The sequence below is a fragment of the Triturus cristatus genome, chromosome 1_2, assembly GCF_964204655.1.
Source record: "Triturus cristatus chromosome 1_2, aTriCri1.1, whole genome shotgun sequence".
Classification (NCBI taxonomy): Eukaryota; Metazoa; Chordata; class Amphibia; order Caudata; family Salamandridae; genus Triturus; species Triturus cristatus.
The window spans coordinates 831,287,310-831,314,957 of record NC_140580.1 but is presented as its reverse complement, the minus strand read 5'-3'; the positions used below and the strand labels follow the sequence as shown (position 1 = coordinate 831,314,957).

The 27,648-nt window shown below is 44.9% G+C and overlaps 1 protein-coding gene across 2 annotated transcripts in view; it reads right to left on the bottom strand.

Moving 5' to 3' along the window:
• The window catches only part of USP48 (ubiquitin specific peptidase 48), a 782,973-nt gene that overhangs the window by 93,207 nt on the left and 662,118 nt on the right, over positions 1 to 27,648 (bottom strand). For both annotated transcript variants that reach the window (XM_085608904.1, XM_085608905.1), the window contains exon 23: positions 8,151 to 8,309. In XM_085608904.1, the coding sequence (XP_085465030.1) occupies positions 8,151 to 8,309 (159 nt within the window). The remainder of the gene's footprint in view (positions 1 to 8,150; positions 8,310 to 27,648) is intronic.

The following is a 27,648-nucleotide window of genomic DNA, read 5'->3' as shown; positions in this document are numbered from 1 at the left end:
ATTTTGCTCCACACTGGGGGCATTTTTGGAAAGGGGTCCTTTCCATGAGCCGTAGGCCTCACGGCGTGGATAGGCTCAGCGGCCCGCGAGGACGTCCGGAATCGAGCCGATGAAATCGATGTCGAGAATGAAGGTGCTTCGATGTTTTGTGGAAGTTTTGCGCTTCGAAAAGCTTGGAATTGAAATTTCCAACCGGAGCGGAAAAGTTGCATCCGAACCCAATGGCGGAAAAAAACAATCTAACGATGGAGTTGATGCCCATGCGCACTGTCATCCAAGGGTGGAGTCACCTATCTCGTGACCACAAAGACTTCTTCCGAAGACAACAACAACCTGCAAGCATCCGAGCCCAACACCAGATGGCGATCTACTATCCTAGTGTGTGATCTGCAGCTCATATGCCTCGAACATACTTCTTTGCAGCCGTTTTACTTCACTTTAAGTTGTAGTGGGTCGCACAAGGCTATACAAAACTCCAGCTACAGGTAAATAATGCTTTTGTTTTGAACAGTAAGTCTACTATAAAATTGCACACTGAGCACAGACTTTACATCACAGCTCCTCAAATAACAAGGGGAGAAGGCAGCACAAGTGGAGCAATAGCAAACATATGTTAGGGGCATAGCTGGTGTATTGGCTCAGTGGACTAATGCATACAAGTACATGCATAGCATCAAGAGACCTCCTTATGGCTGCTCTATAAAAATGACTTATTTCTTAGGAAAGTATGTCCGAACACAACATATGCCCGAACTCTGCCTTTGCTATTGTGGATGTATGTTTGAAAAAATTATTCCAGATTGTGTAAAGGCCATACATCAAGGTACCCTATGAACAAGCCAGCTGGCATGTCTGCCATGTTCATCGCTATTATTCATTTTCACTGTAGTTTGTATGTCTATTCAGACTGTCAAATGCTGCAACTGCAAATTCACACGTGTATGTTTGCACTCTACATGGAGATCCATTTCAAGCACATGTACTCTTGGTTTTCCAGCTATCGCAAATGTCACACAGGCATTTGTAGGCTGTGTCTGGTCATAACCCAGTCAGTTTGTAAAAACACTCCCCCCATCTCAATCTGAAGTCATAAATTCGACAAGAACCCAGACGTGGCTGGAACACATGCTCCTGGATAAATGGACAGCAAAGCGACAATGCTTACAATTATGATACTCAGAAAGAACCCCTGCAACTTTTAAAGGTCTATTGTATTTTCTTATAGGTTGTGATTTCTGCTCTATGTAGCCTGGAAATAGAGATAGACTTATTAGGAAGTGTGGCTTTCTAAGGGTTATGCTTCACATGAATATAAATCTGTTGTTTGTGCACAGCAATGGAGCTTTAACACTTGCCCTATAGCTAGTGACAATCGGATTAAACCTGATTTGGACACTTTGACCCTACAAGTGTTTGTCTTTATTGGGAGGCTGTGTCTACACAGTATTTTGAGGCATGGACTTATTGACTGGTGGGATCTTTGCGACAGCTGAAGCTACCCCTTATCAATCTGCTCGATTCCGATTTCAAGCACATTCCACACGGGGAATAGGGACAATTTCTCATGAGAGAGGTATATCTGTCCAGGAATGTCCATGAAACTTTGACATACAAAAATAAGGTGATGCTTCTGCTTTGTAATGCACCATTACTCAAAAACCCAATGTCTCTTCCTTTAAAATGCTAGAAATGTATTTGAAGTCTTGCCAAAAGCTGATTTATAAGATAATACAACAATAGTTGAACATCTATCGTGCAAATTCCATTCTTAACGCACAATTTTGTTGTTGGTCACTAAATCTAAAGAGTGGTTTGGTCTTCATGAAGTATCCAGTTTTGTTCAGATTGTGCACTACTGTTTTCCCTCAAACATAACATGTGCAATGACTTCTCAGCCAAAGCCTAGAAAAGTGAAAAAGGATGGATGTGTTACTATTTGTGTGAGACTGAAAGTCGATAAAAGTTTGGGATGGTTCTTTGGGTGTGTTCTTAGAACTATCCTGTCATAATGTATCTGCCTAGAAGGTTCTGTGAATGAAAAATCCTGTAACTAGTTCAACAACCTAGAAGATGAAACAGCTATCAGAAAAGGACCTTTAATCTTGACTGTCAACAGGGCACTCCAACAATTGGTTCACATGGAAGGGCTTTAAATTGTTTTTCAATATGACGATTAGACCAGATGTGGAATATGAGCTGAGTTGGCAGACTCCTTTTGTTGAGACCTAAAAAGGTTTCAGGTAGTGAAATCATGAATAGATGTGTTCCTATACGTCCTGTTTGCAACTAAGGCTGATAAATGCACCCCTAGTAAGGTACCCTAATTAATTAAATCTTAACTAGTATAGTAAATGTCCATACCCGCAAAGGTGTAATGAGTTCACAAACACCTCACCAGAAAACACTCAGACCTGACCTGTCTACAAGTAAGGATGCAGATGCAGTTTTTAGTATGGAACCACTGACATTTCCATCAAAATTAATTGAGAACATTCTCAGTTTTTTACCCACTGTGGAAATTAGAGGATGCAAACAAAGTGTAGAAGGAAGGGAGAGCTGTAGATGGTTATTTACAAGGGTCTGCTGGCAGGTGAAGTGCAGCGGGGAAGGGTTGAAGGAGGGGCCAGATTCAGAAAGAGAAGCATGACTTTGACTTAACAGGCACAGAAGAACAAGTTACTTACCTCTGGTAATGCCTTATCTGGCAACGACTATTTAGCCACAGATTCCTTGTCTTAAGAATAGTCCTCAGGCATGATCTGGAAATGTTTAAGCAGTACCCCAGTGTGCCAGTAGGTGGCATCATTTGGCTCCATGTGACCTTCCTTGAGGTGGGTCTGCGAACAGACAAGACCAAAAAGTCCTGCCAGACCAAACGGGTAGAATGCCCATCACAACGGACCTGACAGGGACTTTGTAAGCAAAGGCAGGGGTCGCAGCCTTGTTTCTGGTGGAAAAAGTGTGCAAGCCCTAAGGGGCGTTGCTTTTTGGCCAATGTGAAGCAGATTTTAATGCAGAGCACTAACCATAGTGAGATTGGTTGTTTCTGCACAGCTTTTCCCTTCTTCGCCCGACATATCTAATGAACAGTTGATCGTCCATGCAGATCACTTTGGTACGATCAAGGTAGTACAACAATGTTTTTTTGGGTCCAGATGGTGGAGTGCCTCCTCTTCTTTAGGATGAGACAGACCTAAAAGTGTAGGCAAGGTGATATTTGTGTCTACATGAAAGGATGACACAATCTTCAGAAGGAAGGAAGCACAGGTCATGAGAACCAGTTTGTCTGGATACAAAATTGTGTAAGGAGGGTGCACAGAAAGTGCTTGTAGTTTGCTGACACTCAAGGTCACAAGAAAAGCGGTTTGGATGGGGAGTAGGCCAATTGGGCAATTGTGCAGGAGCTCAAAGGGCACGCACATGAGAAATGTTAGGTCCTATTGGGGCATGATGAATGGTCTTGGAGGGATGGGTGTTTTAGTCCCTTAAGGAAGCGTGTTAGAACAAGTGACTTAAACAGAGAAGGTTGGTCTGGCAAGCGCAAGATAGCTGACAGTTAACCTTTAACAGTGCCCAGAGCAGAGCCCTGCTCAGCCAGAGAAAGAAACTTGGGAAAGGGGTACAGAAAAAGAGTCAAAAGCTCTGGTTCTGGTTGGGGAAGGGAAAGGCATTTGCGGAGGAGGTGCCGGGTAGAGAGGGTTTCCAGAAAGGTGATGGAGTAGCCCCTCTGGATGATTTGTAGAACCCACTAGTCCGATGTTATGGACTGCCAGTGGGCCAGGTGAGGTCATATCCTGCCCCCCACTGGGCGCCAGTGCTGGTATAAGAGCAAACTAAAGGGTTTTTGAGGCTGTGGCTGCTGGAATGGGGAGGAAGGTTGGAGGATTGGGGCAAAAGGCAGACTGAGATTGGCGGGGGACCATGGAGGGGCCCAAAAACTTGGCCATAGCTCGGATGTCTTTAAAGCACTCCAGCACGGAGTCTGCATTTTCGCCAAAAAAGCGAAAGCCTTCAAAAGGACATGTCCATGAGGGAAACTTCAATGGCCCCTGAAAAGCCAGTGGTTCTCAACCAGGTGTGGCATCGAAGGGCCACCGATGATGCAATTAGTCTACCACACCAGTTGGTTGTGTCTAGACCACATCTGATGGTGAACTTTGCTATATCTCGCCCGTCTGATATGGCTTGGGTGAGTATGACTAGGGCATTCTCCTAAGCAACAGGCAGTACCTGAACAACCAAATCCCACACAGTTTGTGTATCGGCACAAACTGCACGCAGTGTTCACAGACTGCAGTGCTAGGCTGGTGGAAGAGAACACCCTATTGCCAATGGTATCTAGGCCTGTGGGTTCCCTATCCGGTGCAATGGTAGTTAATGCACTGGGTGTGAACATGAAGGTGGAGGCTTGGACCACCAAGCTCTTCTGTGGTGGGGTGATGATGGCAGGCAGTCATCCTTTGGAGAGGATGTGCAGGGTTTCGCCCAGGCCCCAAGCAGTACATCAGTGAGGACTTCATTGAATGAGAGGAAAAGTTCAGAAGGGGTAACTCCAGGCTGAAGCACCTCTGTCAAGACGTTTGCCTTGACTGCCACCTAAGGCAACTGAAGGTCCAAGACAAAAGCTGCATCTGCAGCACCACTGCAAATGAGACCAACTCCTCCAAAGCCACCTTGGAGGAGTGACCAAATTAGTGTCTAACGGACTGGCAACTGCCAGTTACTCATACCAGTTGTCCTCTGGTTTAATTAGGGTGTAATGGCACGAATAGGGGTCATCAAATCCCTTCCTTTTGTCTTCCTTGCCAGGCCCATCGAACGAAAAAAGGCACTGGCGCCGACCTGGAGGGCATGGTACCGTGCGGTGCCGGATTCAGCGTTGATCCTGCTTCGGTCTGCACCAGCATGGGGCCTCTACGGTGCCAGGAGTGATGACACTGGAGTGGGCTCAGAGAAAGTTTGGGGTATCGTGGGTGGAGTCACTCCTGATTCAATACCGGACTGATGAGGCCTAACAGACGCCAGGACAAACCTGCCGGTGGGAATCCAGTAGGGACCCCGACCCTTCCAATCCCACGGGGTGCGAAGGCTTTCCAGAGAGGCGGGCAGCCAAAATAGGAGGTACATGGCCTCAAAGATCTCCTTGAATTGGACGGATGTTGCTCTGGCTCCAGGAAAGTCTATGAGGTGAAGAGCGGACCCATGCACAGTCCGGTGAGGAGCGAGGCCTCGAATGGTGGCATTGTTCTTGCACCTCGTCTGGTGACTTAGACCGGCCCAGAGGAATAGTAGTATTCTTCGAGTTCTTCGTTTGTGAGACTTATCTGATGATTTGGACTGTGGGGAGGATCATCCGAAACTGCTATGCCAACAGTCCCGCGACCATCCGTGCTACCATAATGGGGCCTTTGGGTGGCGAAGATCTTCATAGAACGTTCACTCAGCACCTTTGGATTCATGGTGCAGTGGCCCCGCAGGACTTGAAGTTGTGCTCCAATGCCAAGCACCACAAAAAAACCAAGGTTGGGTCTGCCACAGACATCTCTCTGTGACAGGCACCACAGAGTTTGAAACTCGTTGGTTTCCTTGGGAACACCCCTAAGCACACCCGGAAAAAAGTATTCTCAAAAAATGCTTTGACCTCAAGATCTGCGCTGACTGACATGAAAAGAAAGGATGTCAGTGCACTTGGGTGGTATCTACATAGCACCTCGCTTACCACATCTTTTTCATACGATGCAGAGCCAAACAATAGCACGTAACAGTGGTACTGCTTTAAACTTTTGGGATCCAGTCTGATGCCTGGGGAATATTCTAAGGTAAGGAATCTGCACCTAGAAGTCTCTATCAGAATAATAACTATGCATACTCTGAGAGACCCATTAGTCCATAGGTCTGCCTACCTGGCGCTAGTTCCCTGCCACCTCCCCGTAAGTGCTTTAGGCCTGGCCTCCGGGAGTGTTGCTGACTGTGCCGACAAAAAACATACAGCAGGTCAAGCTGTGAAGAAAGGAGGAGGAGTGGCAGTGGGAGGAGAAGGAATTAAATACCTCTAAGTTTTCAGCTAGAGTGTTCCATGTGACCACATCCAAAGGGAAATTCAAAATTAACAGGTTTTAACTGATAAAGCCAATTTCCCCAGAGGTGAGTTTATAACAGCTGAAATCAGTTAAAACTAAAATCCAGAAAGCATATTTATTTTGCATCTTTTATTGAATGAAAGGCCAGCAGGCAGATGACACGGACATTGTGCTCTGCTTTTCAGAATTTATTACCCCACACAAAGGGCATTTGTCAAAGAGTCTGCTTGGTCTCTCTGAAACATGCTGTGGAGATTAAAACCTCTAGTTAAAAAAAAGGACGAGGCACTTACATCAGAAATTGGTTACTACCATGAAAATGTCAAACTAAGTGGTATACTAACTATTATCCTATGCTCCCCTCCACAGAAAAAGCCCTTCTAAAATACTACTGTGTTCAGGAATTCTTCTTTATGAGATACATGTCCAAACACCCTGTTTGACTCTGCAGAGCTTGAAGGGACACTGGCAAGGTCAGTCTGGCACTATATATAAGGTTTATGGGAGGTCAACATTTTCCTTCTAATTGTTCAATTTAAAAACGTTGTGATAAATAGTGACATTAGTAAAGCAAATCCAGTGGATTATTTGGCAGACTTGAATAATCTTTTAAAAGCGTAAAAAGAGCCAAAAAATGTTGTCTCTTAGAGACCTGTTTTCTTTTATTCAGTACTTTCTATGCATTGTATCCACAATTGGCAGACATATTCTTTTTTGGATAGCAAGCAAAAATCCCTGATAGAGGCGGTGGCTCAGTAAAAGCATAGGGAGCTACAACAACATGTGATTGGGTGAGATATGAATTCCCCATAAGTTCTTCTTGGGTTCACCTAATTGAGGAGCTGCGTCTTGGGTAACTGCTGGCAAAAAGGGTGGCAAGTGGAAATCGTTGTACAGTACATATCACATTTTCCCTCCATAGTGGATAACCAAGAAGCCACATGATGTCCAGAACTTGATTACACATGTTGGCAATCCTTAGTGGTGACTTAGTGAGCTTGACCTGCTTACTACCTTCTCAAGAAATCCAGGGGTCTGAGTTTTACAACAGCCCTACTTCTTGGGAACCTTACCAAAATGGGCTGCGGACTCACAAAACCTGGGAAATTTGCACAGAAGAGGCTTAAGCAATGATAGTTATCTGGCCATCCAACCCTCTGCCTGGTCCTTCCTTGAGACAGAGGCCCTAGAGTATTAAAGGCCACTCCCACAAAGCAAGACAAAAATCACATGCCTCCCAGGTGGAAGTATAACTGAGCATGGATACCCTGCAGACAGCACCCACAAATCGTGCTCCTGTCTCCTTAGAGAGACAGATCTCAACTTCTACAATCTGCCAAAAATCAAGTATACATTCTGTCAAATGCATGGTCAGCCAATCGGACAGTAGAAGCCTCTATTAAACATCCTGGAATTAAATACATAACCACTGCTTGCGTCTCCTCAAGAAGATACAATATCAGCTTCCCCTAAAGTAGGTTGCCTTTTGCACTGGTGGACCATGCACTGGCCAAAGTCACATAGCGCCCGGCACACATTTGACCTTGCAAATTAGGTAGTTCTTGCTAAATACTTCATTGACCTGCAAGATCTGTGTAAACTCCAGGGCTAGCTTTTCTACTTTGTATTGAAGACATATGTGCGGAGGAACTGTACATGATAACATTGTGGTATAGAAGATCATTTAAAGATTGGGTGGTTACAAGTAGAACAATGGTTGCTGCAGGAGATTGAGTAGCGAGAACGCATATAGATATTAAACATACCCCAATACCATATTAGAATAAGTATGTAAGACCTAAAAATATGTAAGGTACGAGCCTGGGAGGTATGACAAATAAAAATAAATAACAAGGCTTAGTCACACAAACACTTATAGTAAACATAATCTGAAATAAGATTTGGCTCCAATTTGTGACAATCACAATTGTGAAACAGGGAGGTAAGCTCTGCAGTTTAAAGATTGTGAAAAACGCCCCATAGCTATTCACTTGAAATCTCAGAAAGATTGACTCAGGTAATGTGAGCATAAAAAGAGTCTTCTTACTCATAGGAAAAAGATTCTTATACCTGTATTTTCAGCTCCTTTAATGTCTGGTTAGCAGACACCAGAAGTGCTTTCTCTCCTCTTACTTTCCGATGTCGCGTGCTCCGTCGAATGCCCTGCTTTTGACATACTGCATAGCACTGATGGGACAACTTTTGCCGTTTTCCAGGTGCACCATTTGCCTAGAACAGTTGTTAAAAAATTAAATTTAAAAAACAAATAATAATTCAGTTAAGACAGAAACACGAGAATGGGTACGTCGTTGTGTCTATGGGAACTCTTATTACATACATTTGCGTTCATACAAACCTTTAAGTGTTTCTAAAGGAGTTCCATGACCTCTTACATGATAACTTATTGATGATCCCTAGACATGTAGGTTAGGGTTAGCATTGTTGGGGTAAGCTTGATTATTATAATCTTTAAGGTGTTACAGGCTCAAGAAATAGCAGTGATACATCAGAAATTGGACAAAAGAGATGAAGTAATGCAACAGGTGCCGGAGTGAATGAAGGAAGTTGAGCTGAGGGTATCTGACCTCAAGGATCGTTCCCTTTTTTTGGAAAAAGACATTGACACAATAAAGAATAACCTACAGGCCTCTCAAAACAAAATTGACTAAATTTAACACTACGCAAGATCAAACCTGTGTTTTGTGGGAATCCCGGATTGGGCAGAAATAATGAGGGACTGTGAAAGCCCACTCCAGTTTATGGAAACATTGGTTGAAAAAACACATTCTTGATAATGCCCGGACTAATCTTACCATCATGCGCGTCCACCGGGTTCTTGCTCGGTGCATACCTAATGCCAAGTATCCTGGAATGACGATTGTCAATTTTGTGGACTACCGAATCAAAAAGAACATACTTTCTAGAGCAATTCAAAAGAAATTCTTCTTGTTCCTGATAAGACACAAATTTAGGTCTTCTTGGTATGTCAGTGGAGGCTGCTCGCTGAATAAGAGACTTTCTAGGGCTTATAGGCCAATTCAAAACTGCTGGAGCCCAGGCCTCAATAGTCCAGCAATTTAAACTGAAAATTTTGTTTAAAGGCCAGTTTCACCAATGTGTTACCCTAGAAGGTGCGCAAAAGGTTCTTCAAAAATTCGTAACCTAGAGGGTCAAAAAACGCTGGGAACTCCTGGAGAAATAACAGGCTCTTCTCTCTGCTAAATAGCACAGTGTTCGCACTTTGTAGCGATAGCTATGTATGCTTTTTGACGATGCAGCTCTTTTTACACTTTGCACTTTATATGCTGTACTTGTGGCATATCGCACATCATTAATCCTATTCACAAGAAACAGATGGCCTTTTATTTTCTCTTTACACTTGACACTTTATGTCTTTCCACTTTATAAGCTATTTGCACTTGGATATCTATGCCATTTCCCCAGTTAGCGGGCTTCGATAATGCAAATGATCTCTGTCTCACACCCGGGGTGTTCTCTCCTAGCACGGTTAAGGCATCCCTTTGGTCAACGATTGATGGTGGCGGGTTGCTGGGAGTGTAGGAAGGTGCAATGTCAGGGCACCTCACTGATCAGGAAGGGCTGGTAGGGAGGAAAGAAGGCATACCTCCCTTCCAGACGGGTTGGGATAGGGTGGGGAACAAGCAGAAAAAACTAGCAGTTACATAACCAAGATGCTTTTTTGTTATTTTTGAGGCTTGGATGACCTGTATCTGTCTAGGTGGCAATAATTGATATCAAAATAAAAAAGAGTTGCGGCGATTAGGTAAAATCAATTCAGATCAAGAACTGATATATCCCATGACACAAAAAGTTGATATTTTATGCAACGCTGACGGGCTATTAAATAAGCGTAAAGCCTGCACCATCTTGAGATAGTATCAACATTTAAACCAGATGTTATCTTTCTTCAAGAAACTCCCCTAAAAGACAACCTACCTCATACTTTTGTTCCCAAACGATACTCCAACTCGTTCTATGCTTCAGCAGGGGCTGCTGTAAGGGGGGTAGCAATTGTTTGGGCCAACACAATAGACTGGTAAATAAGTGATGTCTTTAGGGACGGTAAAGGGTGTTGGTTATGGGTCAAAGTGGCCTAAATCTTCATTCAAAATCTTAGACTTGGTACATCTGATAGGGCGAAGAAGCAGCTAAAGCCTTGTACACTCAAAGTTCTTACTGCACTAAAGCATGATTTCTCGTTAATAGACCTATGGTGTGCTAACACCCAGAGCTCATGTTATTCACGATAATTCTCTTCAGCATCCTGCATAGATTGTTTCCTCACCACCAGGTCTATTCAGTGCCATGAAACTTGTATTTGGGCCAATGCTTTTTCTGATCATTCCGCAATCTTGATCCAAATTCAGCTAAGTGCCCAGCCAAAAGATTGATCCAGATGGCGAATCAGTCTTGCTCTACTCTCGGATGTCAGACAGCTAGAACATACTGGATCTTTTTATTAAGGAGTATTTTAAGATTTATTGCGGCATTGCCAATGATGTAATGGTATGGGAGGCCTTCAAGGCCACCCTCCGTGGGCAGGTTAAAACTTGTCAGGATCACAAAAATATAGTATAAAAACTGAGTCCGCTCGCCACAGGTGGCGGTGGATAGTACCACTGATATAAGCCTGTCAACAGAGAACATAAAGACGTGAAAGGATGAGCTGGCTGTAGCCAACCAAACGATGCATGACTTTTTCTTAGTTGAAGAAATCTAGCCACCAGGCATTTCAATCAATCAAAATCATCTTAATTCTGTCATTGTAGGACCATAAAAGCACAGAATAAAACATTTACATCTTCAGAAATATAAATAACACTTCAAAAGCATCATAAAACAAATAGTTATTAAAGTGTGTAGGTTCTTTTGATAGCAGCAATGACATTGGTAAGAACAGCAGTGCAAACATCAAGTGATTGGAAGCTATATGGATAGATCAGGCCTTCTTTATAAGAATTACGGTGCTTATGCAGTAGGGCAGGACGTAAAAAAAGCAATCTAAAAGAGTCATATAAAGTACAAAAGAGCATAAAATGTGCCGTGGATTGGGCATCAACAGTCACAGGGGCAACATGGGAGGAAAGGAACCCAGTAGTGGGAAAGCCACAAGGAAATGAACTGTGTTTAGTCTCAATCTATTGAGATAAAATCGATACTCTGGATTTGCTATCCAATTCAGGTAAGGCTCCATATCAGATGATGTAAAAATCGGCATATATCTTGTAACTGTAAGCATAGCAAAGGATTTTTCTAGTCTAATTCCCTCTTTCTAAGTTGCATAGCTCCCTTTGACTTCCATTTTAAGATCAGGGGTTATGCTTTTCAGTGACTCAAAAAGATGAATGTACTCCAGGCTATGAAAGGTGTTTCGCACATAAGCCAACCATGGATAGCAGTCATATTGTTTAACTTTAAACAATCTAGCAATACCTTCCTCAAAAGGTTTGAATTCAGGGAGCTCAATAGCTTGATCCATAATAAAAGAGGTGCCATATAGATCCTGTCCTTCATGAATCCTATACCCAATTCCAGATGTGCCTTAAGGCTTGAGGAGGATTTCGGAATGGCCAAAAAGCCTGCACAAATACCTATTCTGGATTACTTGAAATTTCGTGAAGGCAATACAGCCCAAGACTCCGGCCCCATAAGTGCCCACCGATAGGCACTTGCTTTTATAAAGTTAGACTATTTTGTGGATCGACTTGTGGCCTAGGCTTTTTGCAAATCTCAATATTGCATCTTCTGTTGCACACATCTTTTGTGCCCTTTCAGTAAGTAGCCTGTCCCACAATCCATATGCCTCCAACAAAATACCAAGTTATTTTAAAATAGAGACTTTTTCAATTTGTGCCTCCACCCCCCTTTGATCGGAGATATTGCGCCAGCAGTCCTTTAAAATATATTTTCCCACACTGTGACTTGTAACTTGCACTATTAGAAGAATTTTAGTTGCGCCGCACTTAGTGATTGTTACCTTGAATCTGATATTGTTACACTGTTTAAATTCCTCTTGATACTTGTTGTACAGGAACCGAGCAACACCCCGCATAGTCATTAGGCAATAGGAGCTCAACCTATCAGCTGGGAGGGGTGCGGAGCTCATTACGCCGCCGCAGGCTTTAAATTCATGCCCGCAGCGTGGACTCTTGTTTGATCGGAGATATCGCGCCAGCACTCCTTTTTTAATATATTTTCGCACACTGTGACTTGTAACTTGTACTCTTAGAAGAATTTTAGTTGCGCCGCTTTTAATGACTGTTACCTTGAATGTGATACTGTTAGGTTGTTCAAATTCCTCCTGATACTTGTTGTATTGTTGTACATGAACCGAGCAACACCCCGCATAGTCATTAGGCAATAGGCAATAGGAGCTTAACCTATCAGCTGAGCGGAGCCCATTACACCGCCGCAGGTTTCAAATTCATGCCCGCAGTGCGGACGTTTGTTTGATCTGAGATATCGCGTCAGCAGTCCTTTTTAAATATATTTTCGCACACTGTGACTTGTAACTTGCACTATTAGAAGAATTTTTGTTGCGCTGCTTTTAATGATTGTTACCTTGAATCTGATATTGTTATGCTGTTCAAATTCCTCCTGATACTTGTTGTACAGGAACCGAGCAACAACCCGCATAGTCATTGGGCAATAGGAGCTTAACCTATCAGTTGGGAGGGGGCGGAGCCCATTTACACCACCGCAGGCTTTAAATTCATGCGCGGACGCGCTGCTGGAGCGCCGGAGGCACACCTAAGGCAAGCCCGTCTGTGCCTAGACGGGGCAAGGGGCAAGCCACTATAGCCAAAAATTCTCCTACTCACCGGCAGACATCAAAACTATGGCCCCGCAAGACAGGCAATTGCATGACCCTCAACTTCAACTTAAGCTGGATGAGCTAGGCCTCTTTCATCCAGGTCTAGCACTTTATTTCTGTAAACAAAAGGAGGGCTGTCAGACTTTTAGCCATACCATTTCGCCAACCCATGGGGGGAGACAACCCCATGTGAAGGAACTAAACATAATGTATCTCAACAATCGCTCTGCTGTTAAGCACCAACTGGAACTTTTTAATCTTTTGACCACTGACTCATCAGACATGTTTTTGGCTGAAACCTGGCTACCAGAGGAATCCACCCCTGAAATCTTAGCCACACTTCCTGAAAACTATTTTCTTTTACAAACTAATAGACCTTCAGGAAAAAGAGGGGGCGGGATAGCTGCTGCTGTCAAAAAAGGACTACCTTTTACTGCCATTTCCCCTTTAGAAATAACTTTAGTTGACAATCATGTAGTCAAACTGGATTTCCCAAATAGCACATTGTTATGTGTCTTTTTGTATAGACCACCTATAGCGATACCAGATCTCCCTAAAGCTTTTGCAAATAGCATTGCATCCCTGACTGTGGACTATGAAAAAGTCCTGATTTTAGGTGACATTAACTATTGGGCAAATGGGGCGGAAGGGGGAAAGACTGCCAGGGAACTAATTGAGTCCCTTGCTAGCTTAAATCTCATTCAACACATCCACTCTCCAACGCACTTCAAAGGCCATACACACTTGATCAAGTGTGGTCTATCATTCTCACCCTCCAGATCTTAGCCATTTACCCTTGCGTATGGTCAGACCATTATACTATCAGTTTTACGTTGGGTGATATGTTTTTGCCTAAATCTTTGCCTCATTTAAAATTTACTTTCAACAATTGGAACTGCATTGATATGAAATCTCTTTTGGACACGCTAAACCATGAGCAGCCCACTAGTCAGGATAAAATAGGTAGTTTTGAGAGGGAGATTGCTAATTGGCAATTGAATGCTATCGATATCCACACCCCTATCCAGACTAAAACCTCCCGTATAAGGCGGCATGAAGCATCTAAATGGTTCACTACTGATTTAACAATTATGAAACTCAATGTACGTCAAGCCGAAAGGAAATGGCGTAAAACCTACCTAGCACAGGCTAAAGAAGAATACATTGCGAGCCTCGTGACCTATAAAAAAGCCATCCTGGAGGCACAGAGATTATTTTTCACTAACAAAGTACTCAACTCAAACAATAGGTCAAAAGATATCTTCAGGATTGTGAAAAAGTTATCTAATCATGGCCGTGTGACCCCCCATCACCGCCACACAGAAACGTAATGATTTGAATTCTTTCTTTGTGGAAAAAAATCATAAAAATCCAAGACTCAATTCCCTCTAGCCATAGTAGTGTAGAAGACCCTCTTAGCAATTCCAAATTCCAACTCTACCTCTCTGACCACCTTCCCTTGCCTAAATAGATAACTTTTCTCCGAACTTGTAAACAAAGTAAAATCAGGCTCCCCCAAGGAGGTATGCCCTCTGCACACATTAAAATCCATCTATCTAGCTTTTCCAGACACTATCCTTGACCTCTTGAACCTTTCTCTCACCCAAGGTATTGTGCCTTCAGTCTTCAAAGAAGCAGTGGTCATCCGGTTGCAAAAAAGCAAGGCATTGACCCTCATAAGCTAGATAACTACAGACCTATATCTCTCCTTCCCTTTCCCGCTAAATTATTGAAGACGTATTTAGCCAGTTTTTTTCAGTTCCTGCTTAGAGGAAACCAACTTTTTAGACACCAACAAGGCAGGTTTTCGCCCATCACACTCCACCGAATCGGTCATACTCTCCGTTATAGATGATCTAAAAGGTCAGGCGGATAAGGACTGCACACAGGCCTTGATTTTTCTGGACCTGCCTGCAGCCTTCGATACCGTCAACCATGAAATACTGTTGGATCATATTGCTACAGCTGGTCTTAGAGGCACTGCCTTGAGTTGGTTCAGATCCTTTTTAGAGGGCCGCAAGCAATCGGTGTGGCTTTCACTCTACAAGTCCAATACTGTAAACATGAGTTGTGGAGTCCCGCAAGGCTCCTCTCTTTCCCCGATTCTCTTCAATGTGTATATACGCCCACTCATATCCAGACTCCGTCAGATGGGGATTAAGATTTATAATTATGCTGATGAAATGCAGCTAATTTTTACCATTGAAGAGTCAATTAAATCAGAGGAATTTCTTAGGAACTCAATGCTGTTCATCAAGAATTGGATGAGCAGCAACCAGTTAAAACTGAATTCGTAAAAAAACGAAATCATTATTCCCAAAAACAAACTTCTGCATTGGACTGCCACACACTGGCCTCTGGAGTTAGACGCGGCACCTCTCCCTAAGCCTGTGATTAAGAGCCTGGGCATACAAATAGATGTGGATCTTTCTATGAGCTCACATATTGGCTCTGTTACCTCCGCTTGCTTTGTCTAACTTCGGAAACTGCGAAAGGTCAGAAGATTTTTCAGCAGAGAGGCCAGCATCCAAATCATTATCGCCTTAATTCTTTCCAACTTTATTACGGAAACGCGATGCACCTCGGCCTCCCGCAAAATCAGAAGCATCGTCTGCAGATGATTCAGAATCAAGCAGCCAGAATTATTTACCAACAAGACAGACGATGTCATATTAGAGCGCTGCTGAAAGAGCTTCACTGGCTTCCAGTGGAGCAGCGCTCTCTGTTTAAAACAAGATGCATCCTATTTAAAGCAATACACAGTATGGGTCCCAAATACAGGTCTTCAAGAATTCTCAAATACTCCCCTCAGCGCAATCCATGCATATGAATCTACTGGCAGTCCCAAGATTCAGACGTAAACGCACAGGCGGGTCACGGTTCTCTATAATGGACCTGAAATTGTGGAAATCTCTGCTTATAACCCTGAGACTTGAAGAAGACTACCTGCGTTTCAGAAAAATGCTAAAGACTTGGATTTTTACTCCAGCACACAATGAGACTGGACCCGTTTCGATCTCTCCAACTCTAACCCTAGCGCCAAGAGACCTGCTGGTGAACGTGCGCTTTAGAAATTCACAATTAACGTAACATAACATATAAAATGTTTTTGACTTAGTGTGTTTTGGACCACAGTTCATAATACATTTTTGTGACCTTTTTACCTTAAGTTTTAATCTTAGCATAAAATTGTTAAATTCATTCAGAAGCTTCTGGAGGGCATTTGCAGTCAGACCTAAGAGAACTGCGTCATCTGCATAGAACAGCACGGGGACTGCCTGCATACCAATCCTAGGGACATCATCACTGCAAGCCCTTAAAGCAGTGTCCAGGGAATCAATGTATAATATTTTTTTTTTAAAAAGACGCCAATATGCAACCCTGTCTTACCCCTCTAGTCTACTAGACCACAAAAAGTACTCATCTGGTACGTAAATCGTATCCACGATTTACCTCAGGTGGACCCTGATACAACAGCGATGGGAAGTCCCTATGTGAAGCTATAGATAGTAACCCCACTAGGGAGTGGGGAAGGAAACAAATCCTTTTGTTTTATTTACCCTCACACACCCTAGTGGTGTCATGCTTCATCATCGGGTCACCCGGACGGCTAAAGGTCAGGGTGGGCTCAACCATATTCCAGGGAGTGCTTAGTGATATTATTGGCCAGGGGAAATTAAAGATTAAAAATCCACAGGCAGATCCCAGTTTCCCTTTATTCTTGGATCTGTCAGGGATATTAAAAATAGAGATAAAAGGGCCAATTAGAGTATTATGGTCCTAAGACCCTAGTGCCAACATCTTTCAGTCCGCTTTCGCCCCTAAAGGGTGCTGGACTTTCTTCAGGGCAGTGAAAAGTCCTCCTTGGAAAGAAAAACAAAAGCAAGGGAATTTCCCTATACTGCTATTTATAAAGAGCAGGTAGCTGCTCCTTTTCTTGACAAGAGTATTTTATCTTTTCTGATGCTCCATCCCATTGTGGGAGAAGATGTACATCTCAAGGGACCTCACGTAGTAAAAAGGGGGTAGCCCTGTAGTCACACAACCGTCAAGGGTCCTGCCCCGCTCAGTAACCTGATCGGCGTGGGTCCCTGGGCATAAAGCTCAGGGACCCACGCCCTAGTGGGTTACTATTTATAGCTTCACATAGGGACTTCCCATCACTGTTGTTTCAGAGTCCACCTGAGGTAAATCGTGAATACGATTTACGTACCAGAGGAGTACTTTTTGTGGTCTAGTGTTATTACATGGGAGGGTGTACTCCCTCTTGAGAGTTCTTCTCGGCCCCCACTGTATAGAGGAAGGTTCCTTTCTCTATTTGCCGTTTTGTGCATTACCTCTCAAGTCACCTTTATTGGGGCAGTACAGTCCCAATTCCTTGTGAAGCGCATGCTTATTGTGGAATTCCAATGCATGCATTTTACCAGATCCACAAGAGGGGAATCAATACCCGCCTGTTCCATTAGGTCCCATAATATGCTCCTATCTACAAAGCCAAAAGCACAGGAGAGGAGAGGTCCATGAATGCCATATGTCTCCTGGCTTTTACATATTTGTCTATGATGATAGTTAGGTTAAGCGGGTGCTCTACAGTCCCTAAACCTTGTCAAACGTCATACTGGACAGGGCAGAGAAAAAGAGCTAGCCTCTTCCAATTTGCCCAGAATTACCCTACTGTGGAATCGATCAACGAGATTGGGCGATAACATGCGGGGCAGTTGCGATCCTCTTTCTTATAGATGAGTACAATGATGGCTTTGCTCCATGAATCTATAAGGTCCCCTTTTACTGCAATCCTCACTACATTTGTGACAAGGGAAGCCCAGAAATCCACGTTATTTAAAAAAATATCCATTGGAACCCCGTGCAGGCCAGGGCCTTTTCCACTTGCAGCACTCATAATGGCTTTTTTGACAGCAGCTAAGTTTACAAGTTACATTAGCCACACCTCATTGATGGGGTGGCGATCTGGCATATGTCTTTATCTGAGCACCCACCATCTTTATTATCTGGATTAAAAATAGACGAAAAGTGAGTGATCCAGTCGGCCTCAGGCACATGGCACTCAATGCTAGAAGCATTGGTTGTCCGACAAAAAAAGTCGGGTGACTATGTCCCAGAAGAGTCTGGTATCTTTCAAAGTGGCTGCTTTATTTAGATCCTCCCAGGCTTTAGCACGGATGCCCTATTTCCTTTGTTGTAGGGCTAGCTTAGATTTATGTTGTGCTTCCCTTATGGTAGTAGTATCACGTGGCATTCTATTAGTGGCCTGTTATAGAGTTTTGAGTGCTCTAGTGCATTCAGAACTAAAATATGGATGCACGGTTCGCTCTCTGAGGGGTTGATTTGATACGAGCCTGCAGGATATAATTTTACAGAACTTCATAAAAAAGTCTCAAATTTTGGGCACATCCTCTACGGAGGAGAGACAACTGGTGATCTCACCGGATGCTTCTACTACCAAGGAGTTAAGTTATGTTGATCTATTGAACCCCAGTTTAGAAGAACTCCCTTATTTGGCTGATAGCTAACTGTGGACATGATCTTACCATGTGTGTCATAACAAGAGGAGACACGAAGCCTTACTATAATAGGGTTATGGTCGCTTTGGGGGAGAGAGCATACTTCATAATAGATAAGGTTGCATGCCAAGTCCACAGAAATAGGAGCAAAATTAATAGTACTGCCCTTGCCCATTCCTACAAAAGTGGGTGGATTTTTATCACCATTGTACCAAATGTCCGATGAAAAAATTAGATTGTGCGATTTATTGAACATTTCTTCCCCAAGTCTATACATTTCAGATTATTCATTGGAGCCTTACAATCAAAGCCGTTTAACGATTCAGTCTCTAGGTATTACCGGCAGACATTTATAGTATCTTATCACAGGGAACGTTTGCTACTCAGTTTATTATTAATATGTTAAGTATACCGAAATGTCTGTGAGATAGGTTCTGTTGTTCTTTTGACACACCTTTGATTCAGCCAACTCATTTTTCTGCTAACATAACTTCATGTACTAATAAACACAATTAGATACCCAACTCCCACCCTCCCCCTAGGTGTGCCTGGATGCGATAGGTTTCTATTAATGTCACCCTATCTAGTTTCGTCCTGAGTTTTGGTCTCTTTGTCTCCCGGTAGGCAATGTGAGAGGATGTATCATCGATCACCCCTGACCTCCCTCCTCACTGGGCTCGACCCTGGCTCTTTCGTCCTCTGCGGTCGGTGGTTGTTTTAGAAGCGTCACTAATGCTTCCCACGCTCTGGCTGTTTCCAGGGATCCCCTGCCTCGCCTGGTTTCGCTCAGTCTTACTTCTCCTTTGTATGTCGTCCATTTTTGCAAATTCCTTTTTCCATCGCTCCATCGAAGGACACCCCTGGGACTTCAAGTTTTTAGTGGTCTCTATTTTGGCCATCAGTAGCGCCACGTCTTGGAAGCGGCTCGTACCCTTAACTTTGGATGTGTGTGGGAACCAGTGCAAAAGGCAGTATCCTGGTGTAGCTTGGACCTCTTTCTCAGTTATTTCCGCTATTGTTGCTGCCACCTCCCTACAGAAAGACCCTATCCTCGGGCAGTCCCAGAACATATGCAGGTATGCTGCATCCATCTCCCAGGATCTTGGGCATTGGGCTTTTCCTATCACAAAGTATTTTTTGATGCGTGTTGGTGTGAGGTAGGCTATGTGTAACACATAAAAATGTATTAATTGGAACATGGCATTCCTAGTAACTTTTGTTGTTCTCTTCACTAATGTGTCCCATGCTTTCTCCTCAATAGCCGTTCCCTTGTCTCCTTCCCAGGTTTCCCTTAGTCAGGTAAGGGCGGGCAGTGTTTCATGTTTGAGATATCGGTAGAGGCAAGTCACCACTTTAAAAGTCCCGGTGGCTGACATCACATATTGGCACCCTCCTGATGTGGGCGGTTACGAGGGCCCCCCTCCCTAGTGTTTTTGTAATGCTTTCGTAAGGGCAGTATGTAGCAAAAAATGGCCTCTGGGAACATCGTATTGTTCTCTTAATTCCATCCTTATACAACATGCCCATGGTGGTCACTGCTGCTTCTGCTCAGGCCTCCAGCCCTCGCCAGTTCCCTCCGTGGGAAAGTGCAATGCAGATGGCAAGTGAAAACGCCAGGGCACATGTTTTTTTAGTTTTAGCTCTCAGGTGAGTCCTAATCCAGCATTTGCGTATTACACTGATTTCAATATTTCCATCTCCCCTGTGGGCCGGCAGACAGAGCACTATATTGGACACTACCGTCAGACTGGGGACTGCATCATTTGGCTGGTCCGCGCCTCTCACTCTCCCAGCTACCAATTTCGTGAACCACTGCAGTTGTGGTGCAAGGTAGTAGTATTCGAAATCCGGATGTGCAAGCCCCCCGCAATCTTTGGTCTTGTTAGTGTAGCTCACGCCACTCTGCGCCTACCCATACCCCATATAAAGGAGATCACTAGGGGCTTAAGGTAACAAAACAATCCTGCTGGAATCGAAATAGGCAGAACCCCAAACAGATACAACAACCTTGGCAGTGTCACCATTTTTAACAAGGATATCCTCCCCATAGCCAATAAAGGTAGAGTTCCACAAAAGACGAATTACGCTTTAGCTCCACTAATTGCCTTTGCTACATTTCCCTCCAGTAAGTCCGCCCTCTCATGGTAGATAGTAACACCCAGGTAGGGGAAGACACCTGCCCTCCTAATTCAATTCCACTTCATTTATGGTTTCTCACGTCCTGCCTTTCGTGGGGAAAGGCATGATTTCCGCCAATTGACTCTGAGGCCCGATATTCCAGCTAATGATACAAGAAGTTCCCCCGCTCTCTCCAGTTCTGCACACGCATCCGGAGGAATAACACTAAGACAACGCGATGTGTGCTGTGTTCGGCCCATCGCCTCCAACCCTCTGTAATGAAGACCAGTCCTGGCCCTGGCTGCAAGGGGTCCCCTGGCCAGAGCAAATAATAGTGGGAAGAGCGGGCAGCCCTGCCACGTACCCCTTTCCACCTGATAGGTCTTGGGAGATCACGCCCCCAGTCTGGAGTCTGGAGGTAGGATCTGCGTATAGCAGGGTCGTCCATTTTACGAACTCTGATCCCAGGCCAAATCTTTCCATGACCCTGGACAGATAGGGCCAGTCTAAGCTGTCGAAGGCTTTTTGATATCGACTGCGAATATGACTGCGTCATCTTGGTCATAGGTTTCGGACTCTAGGATACGCATGAGTCTTGTTGTGTTGCGTGCTGGGATAAACCCTGCCTTGTGTGTGTATGTGGTAGGAAATCGTCCAGGCTAGGTACTCGCTTGATTTCACGTGCTCATACATGTCATGGGAACAGAGAATGGCATCCAGCCTAACACGCAGGTCGTGCAGATATGAAAAGAACGAGTAGTCCCTATCTCGTGGGTGTGATGTCCTCCAGGAGTCTACTAATCACCATTGTTGCTGCCATGCTGTTCGTGCTTCGGCCATACGAACAATGGGGGAATTCCGCAGAGGGGGATGGGAGCGATCTGAGTCTATATCTTTGATGCAATTAAAGTTACCGCCCAGTGGTACAGAGTCAGTCAAGTATGGGGCTAACTTCCTGGAGAGCTCCGCTAAGAATGAGGCTTGATCTGTATTTGGTTCGTATATGTTCCCAATTGTTATGTTTCTGCCATCTAACTTGCCTATCAGGATTAATCAGCGCCCCCTGGGTCGATTATGCGCTTAATACATTGAACTGGGACTCCCGCTCTCACCCATATAAGCACCCACCTGGCAAAGGCGGAGTAATTCGCATAGTACACCTGTCCTCTCCATCTTCTCTGAAGTGCTTCACCTTCCGTAGCAGTAATATACGTATCTTGTAGAAGCGCTATATGGACGCCCCTTCCAACCAGATATGCATGTGTTTTATGGCGCTTAGTCATGGTGTGCATCCCTCTCACATTCCACGAGATGCATTTAACGTCTATGGCAGATACCATTGGGTCGGTGTCAAAGTTAGTCCATTAATTACTTTAGTCCAGGCACACCTAGCTCCAACTTATGATCCCCTTAAAGAACAAACTCCCCAACACCTCCTCCCCAGGACAGGCGATAGTTCAGTACCCATTCAAACTCAATACAAATTGGTATCGTTTAGCAGATTACCCGCGTTGTTGTGATTGGGGGTGAAGTCTAAGCGTAGTGTCCTCGGGTCCCTTCCCTCCTGGTCCACCCCCCCTCCATCTTGATGATAATTGTACCCCCTGCTGCTCCCTTCCCTATTGGTTAGAAACACCTTCCAATGTAAACATCTACCCCTGACTTGGGGTCAAAAGGATCTCAATGAGTAGATTTATTGTCCATGCATCTTCGCCTGCCACTGGGGACTCTGTTCAGATGATCTGGTCTACCGACTTGGGGGTGACCTTGGGAAGGTGTGTCAGATTCCTCCGCCGAACTAACACTTCGGGAACCATCTGATGTATTCTATGTCTTTCTTCCCTAGCTTCCTCTGAGGAAGGCCTGCCAGCTTTTTCTGGGCTGTTTCCCCCAGTGAGTTCTCTCCGGATCTTCTCAACTGGACCGTTTCCAGCCAGTTCCACGTTTCTTGGGGAGCCTGGAAGAACTGGGTTCCCGTTGGCAAGGCCACTCTTAGGCTCACTGGGAATATCATTGCGGACGGAAGCTGGAGCTGTCTGAGGCGTTTCTTTAGAGCCAAGAAGGAGGCACACTTCCTCTGCACCTCCCTCATAAAATCCGGGAAATTCCTCATTTTGCTGTCCCCAATTTGTAGAGTTTTGTTTGTCGGGCTTGTGACAGGATATGGTCTCGGTCTCTAAAATGGAGCAGGCAAGCAATCACAGGCCGTGGGGGTCTACCGGATTTGGGGGTAGAGATGTTACCCTGTGCGCTCGCTCCAGCGATAGAATTACGATAGGCCCCTCTGGGTCCACTTCTATTTTCAGCCAATGTTCCAGAAATTGCACCATGTCATTGTCTTCTGCCTGCTCTGGAAGCCCAATGATTCATATATTGTTTCTACGGGATCTCCCTTCACTGCCTTCTGCTCTCATATCCAGGGACTTCACCCTGTTCATTACCTCTGACAAAGCTTTACCCATTTCTGCGACCTCCGAGGGTATGTCTGCCATTGTGCATTCAGTGTTCGTTACCCACTCTGCCAGGCAGCGGTGATCCTCTTTTAGTAGATTAAAATCCTTGCCTATGGCATCTATCTTAGTGTCAAGCGCTTCACGAGACGCTGTGATTGCCTGCATTATATCCGCCAAGGTGGGACGGGACTGGGTAGTCTCCTTTGTCGCTCCTCCTGCATCATCTTCCTCATCAGTGTGCTCCTGTCTTTTGCTGAGATCCATAGTGTCTTTGGCGATCCGCCCCATTTCAGACGGGTGTAAATCCAACTTTGCCAAGCTGGGTGGCTGAGCCACTGAGGGCTTCCTCAGTTGTTTAGAATTATCACCGCCCGTGTGTTTTCTCTATATTTGGGTTTCGCTGACGCCGTTGCTGGGGGCAGCTCTCTACTCCACTTTCAGTTGATGCAGCCGTTTTCCCAGAGGTGGCTATCTCCTTGCGTCACCCTGGTAAGGCAGTGGGACTACGGTCTCTGATCTTGTGGTATATCTGGCCCGCGTATTTCGCTCCGGGATTGACAGCCCAGGTTCAAGTGTTCCTTGTTGAGTAGGGTTGTATCTATTATCTCGAGCGTGTTCTCTGGTCTTCCCCTACTGCATTGAGACTGCAGTCGTCTGCATGCTTCCCTGCAGCATTGCTGGGGGGGGGGGGGGTATTAACTTCCTGCCCTCATTATTGGAGTATCTAGCCCCAGTTCTTTGCTTCTCTCAATTAGTCACTTCCTTATTCCAACTATCCTTTGGTTAAGTTGGGCAGATTCTGTTACTTGGGGGAACTCTAGCGTTACGGCTTACTTTCACACCTTGGTAGCCCTCCACTCCCAGACTGAGGGCAGCTTAAGCATTGGGGTTTGTTGTCTTGCCTTGGCAGCCCTCTGTTCCAGGACAAAAGCAGCTCAGCTGTTGTATGAAGGCTGCCCCAGGCGCACCCCTGCACCTGGCTCCCGTTTCTCTTCTGGGATTTCTTGTCCTCTTTTTAGGTGGTTCCCTTACACCCCGGCTTTGCTTTATTCTATAGGGCTGCAGTAGTTAATTGAAACCGTGTGGTCATCTCAGGGGCGTCCGTCACGCGTATGGCCTAGTTACCCTGTGTCAACTTGCCTCCGTACTACTTCCACGGTATCCCCCTCTTGACCAGGCTTCCCGGTCTGTTTTTCTGCCCCTGGGCCTTTCTCACTCCGTTGGCCTGTTAGTGCCCTTCTTTCTGCAGCCCCAGTGCACCTTCCTCTCTGCCCTGGAAACAGTTTGCCTTGCTGCTCAAAGGCGTCCGCGACATCCGAAATCTTCACCGCTGACGCGGCCCACTACTGCTCACGCTGTGTGGGTCTTCACACCCTTCCAGATTGCCCAATCTCTTCTGTCTCACCCCCTGCTCGTTTCCCGCTACGATGCCCACCTCTCCTCGGAACCAGGTAAGTGCCCCGCCTTGCCTCCGATGAGCCCCTCATCACCTCAGAGTATTTGTATGGTTTCAGGGCTCCGCAATGGCGTTGTCCGAGCGCCTGTAATTTTCAGCCATCCGTTGTCCGACTACAGTCTCCTCCTCATCGGCCTTCCCCTGCCTCAGAGGTCTTCAGTGGGGGGTAGTTTGTGGTCGCCTCTGTACTCCTTCCGTCCTCCTCAGGGCCAGGGGCTCTCTCTGCCGATCTCAGCAACGGCTGCCGCAGATCCCGCTGCAATCACCCGGTCCCGTCTCAGGTACCTCCTCATAGGCCTCCTATCAGGATCTTCGGGTACCTTATGGCGTCTAGTTCTGAACCAAGGTCACCTCCTCTGGGCCTTCCAATGTCGGAGCCATCCCCACTTGCGCGGCAGTGTCCACGGCCAGAAATATGAGCTCCCCACTCCTTCGCTCTCGCTCGGGCAGCACCCACTTTATCTAGTGTCCATCATTTTCAAAACACATGCGGCTGCTTCCTCGATTCACTAGAGTGTGGCCTCTACGGACTGTTTCGTCTCCCCGTTGTGCTCTCCTCCCATTCAGATGATATCCCCCAGTCCCCTCATATGTTTGTGGGGGCGCGGCGTTTCAGGATGATTGCGGATGGAGGATTGCCGGGCAGGAGCTCCGCGAGGCACCTCCTACCCCATTGGCGTTTAGCCACGCCCCTTAATGTCCCCAATACGGTTCGCTATTTTTATTGAACCATTAACAATTTGAATTTGCAGTGATGTCGCAATACATCCACCTTTAGGTGGGATGTCCAAAATCAAGCTCTTTGCTGATGACATCATATTTTATTTAAAATTGGACATGGCAAGCATTCTGAACATGCTTACTGCAATTGTGGAATTAACAGGAATAGGGGGGTACAGGGTCAACCAAGCTAAGACGGAGATTCTTTTGTTTAATAAATGCCCAAAAGATCTTCCCTGCTATCTCAAGCACCAATATTCACCTCAACGCTCCATTAGATATCTTGGCATCCACTTAGCACACGATAATTCTCAAGTGTTTCACCGATACCACGAAACAACCTTTTGCAAGATCAAAATGCTTTTGGACAGAGTGAACTCTCTTCAGAATAGCAGTACTGCAACTAGACAAATCGCGGGGAGCCTTGCTTTACCTCACTGTCAAACTTACTACCAAGCTGCTCTCCTTGATAATATTGCTTGAATAACATTCAATGTTTTTTTTTTTTTGAAAATATTTTTATTGATAAATTCAAACACAAAACAACGTACATTGGAACATTCAATGTGGATACTTTTGATAATTTCATTCTGGCACGCATGGCCAATCAGTGAGCAATCAATCTACCATCTTTCTTAAAGGTAGCTAAACTTCCCCCAAAAACATGCTATAAATTGCTTTATGCATTATTGTATCATATGAAGACATTTTTTAAGCTTGGGGTGTCCTGAACTGCCATGCCTTTACTTTGTTAGAGGACAGTCGACTCTTTGGCATTCCCCTTCCTAACGCCATTTTGGAACATTGGAAGCGGAATGGATACACAAGACTAGGCAAATTTTATATTGGCAAAAGTTGCTTAATATTGGATGAAATGTAACGTTAAGATATTTCTAAAGCTCTCGATTACCCTAGGGTGTCTTGGCGCTAGCTTCAATACAGGAGAAGAGACATGCAGGAAAAACAACCGGCTCAGCAGGTACTAAAAAAACAAGTTTTCAAGAGCATCCTGAAAGTAATAAGTTGGATATGTTCCATCAACTGGTGGTTCATGATTTTTTAAGGTAAGGGGAGGCAGGACATTGGGTGGTAATTGGCAGGGTCATTGGGATCAAAAATTGCCTTTTTTAATAATGGAAGATTTCTTCCAAATGGAAGTAAAATTCCCAGTCGAGATCACAAGGTGGAAGATAGTGGTCAGCTGGGGAGCAATAGTTCTGGCCACTGATTTAGCTACTATCGGTGGGCAGGGATCATGGGGAGAGCCAGAGGAGAAGGAATCCAATAAGTTTACGACCTGGTGGTATGAAGTTGCAAAAAACTTGGCCCAAGACAATTTTCGGTCGTGGGTTCAGAGATATTGACTAATTAAGGGATCTGGGAGGAGAATAGATCATAGAATGCTTTCACTTTATGGCGGAACACCTTGGCCAAGGTGTTGCAAAAGGATTGACTGCTGGGACATGTCTTGGTGGAGTAATCGGTGGTTAGCTTAGTCACTGTTAAGCAGACTTCTTCTGAGGAGTTTTTGGCTTTGTCTATCTTTTTGGTGAAGTAGGAGGACTTTTCTTTGATTATGAGGGCTTTACAAGTAGCTAGGCAGAGATTGTAGTTAGCCTTCTCTGCTATATTGTAGTTCTGTCTCCATACTTTCTCCTGTCTGCGGCAGTCCTATTTGTGCGCCCTTAGCTACGCTGTGAACCAGGGGGCTGATAAGAAGCTCCTTTTTGGTTTCCTACGTTTAGGAGGTGCCAGTGACTGGGTAGTGTTTTTAATTCAGGTGGTATACTGGGAAGCTGCTTCATTTGTGTTATTTGAGAGGATAGGGAGTGAGAAGATAAGTTTGTCAGCAAACAGGTCTGGCTGGATATTATACCATACTCGAGATATAAACCGGCTCGCTCCGATTGAGGACCTGTGGGAAGGGTAGTTATAGGTGAAATGAAAGAAGATCGAACTATGGTCAGACCACATTAGAGGGAGAATATTAGTGGTGGTTATGGATGAATTGTTGGTAAATTTTACATCTAGGGTGTGCCCTGCCTGATGCAAGGGATCATTAATGGTTTGGGAGACAAAGAGACTGGATATGGTTTGAAGAAAAGCTGAAGCCTTAGGGTTGTGAAATGCTTCTAGGTGAAAAATGAAATCACCTACAACAGGAGAATTGTAATTTCAAGAGAGAACGTATGTCTATGTCCAGATGGTCTATAAAGGATCATGCCAGTGAAGGTGTTGGCATTGGAGAGAATGATTTTGAAAGAGAACGCTTTGCAATTTTGTTAAGTTGCACAACTGCAACATATTTGTAATTGCTAGGCCACCCCCTTTTTTCTGAAGTCTATCCTGCTCGGAAATTGAGAAGCCCAGGGGTAGGGCAGCTAATTAAGCAGGAGTGCATGCAGGGTTGGCCCAAGTTTCTATGATAAATGCCACAGCAGGCCTATGTATATCCAAGAATATG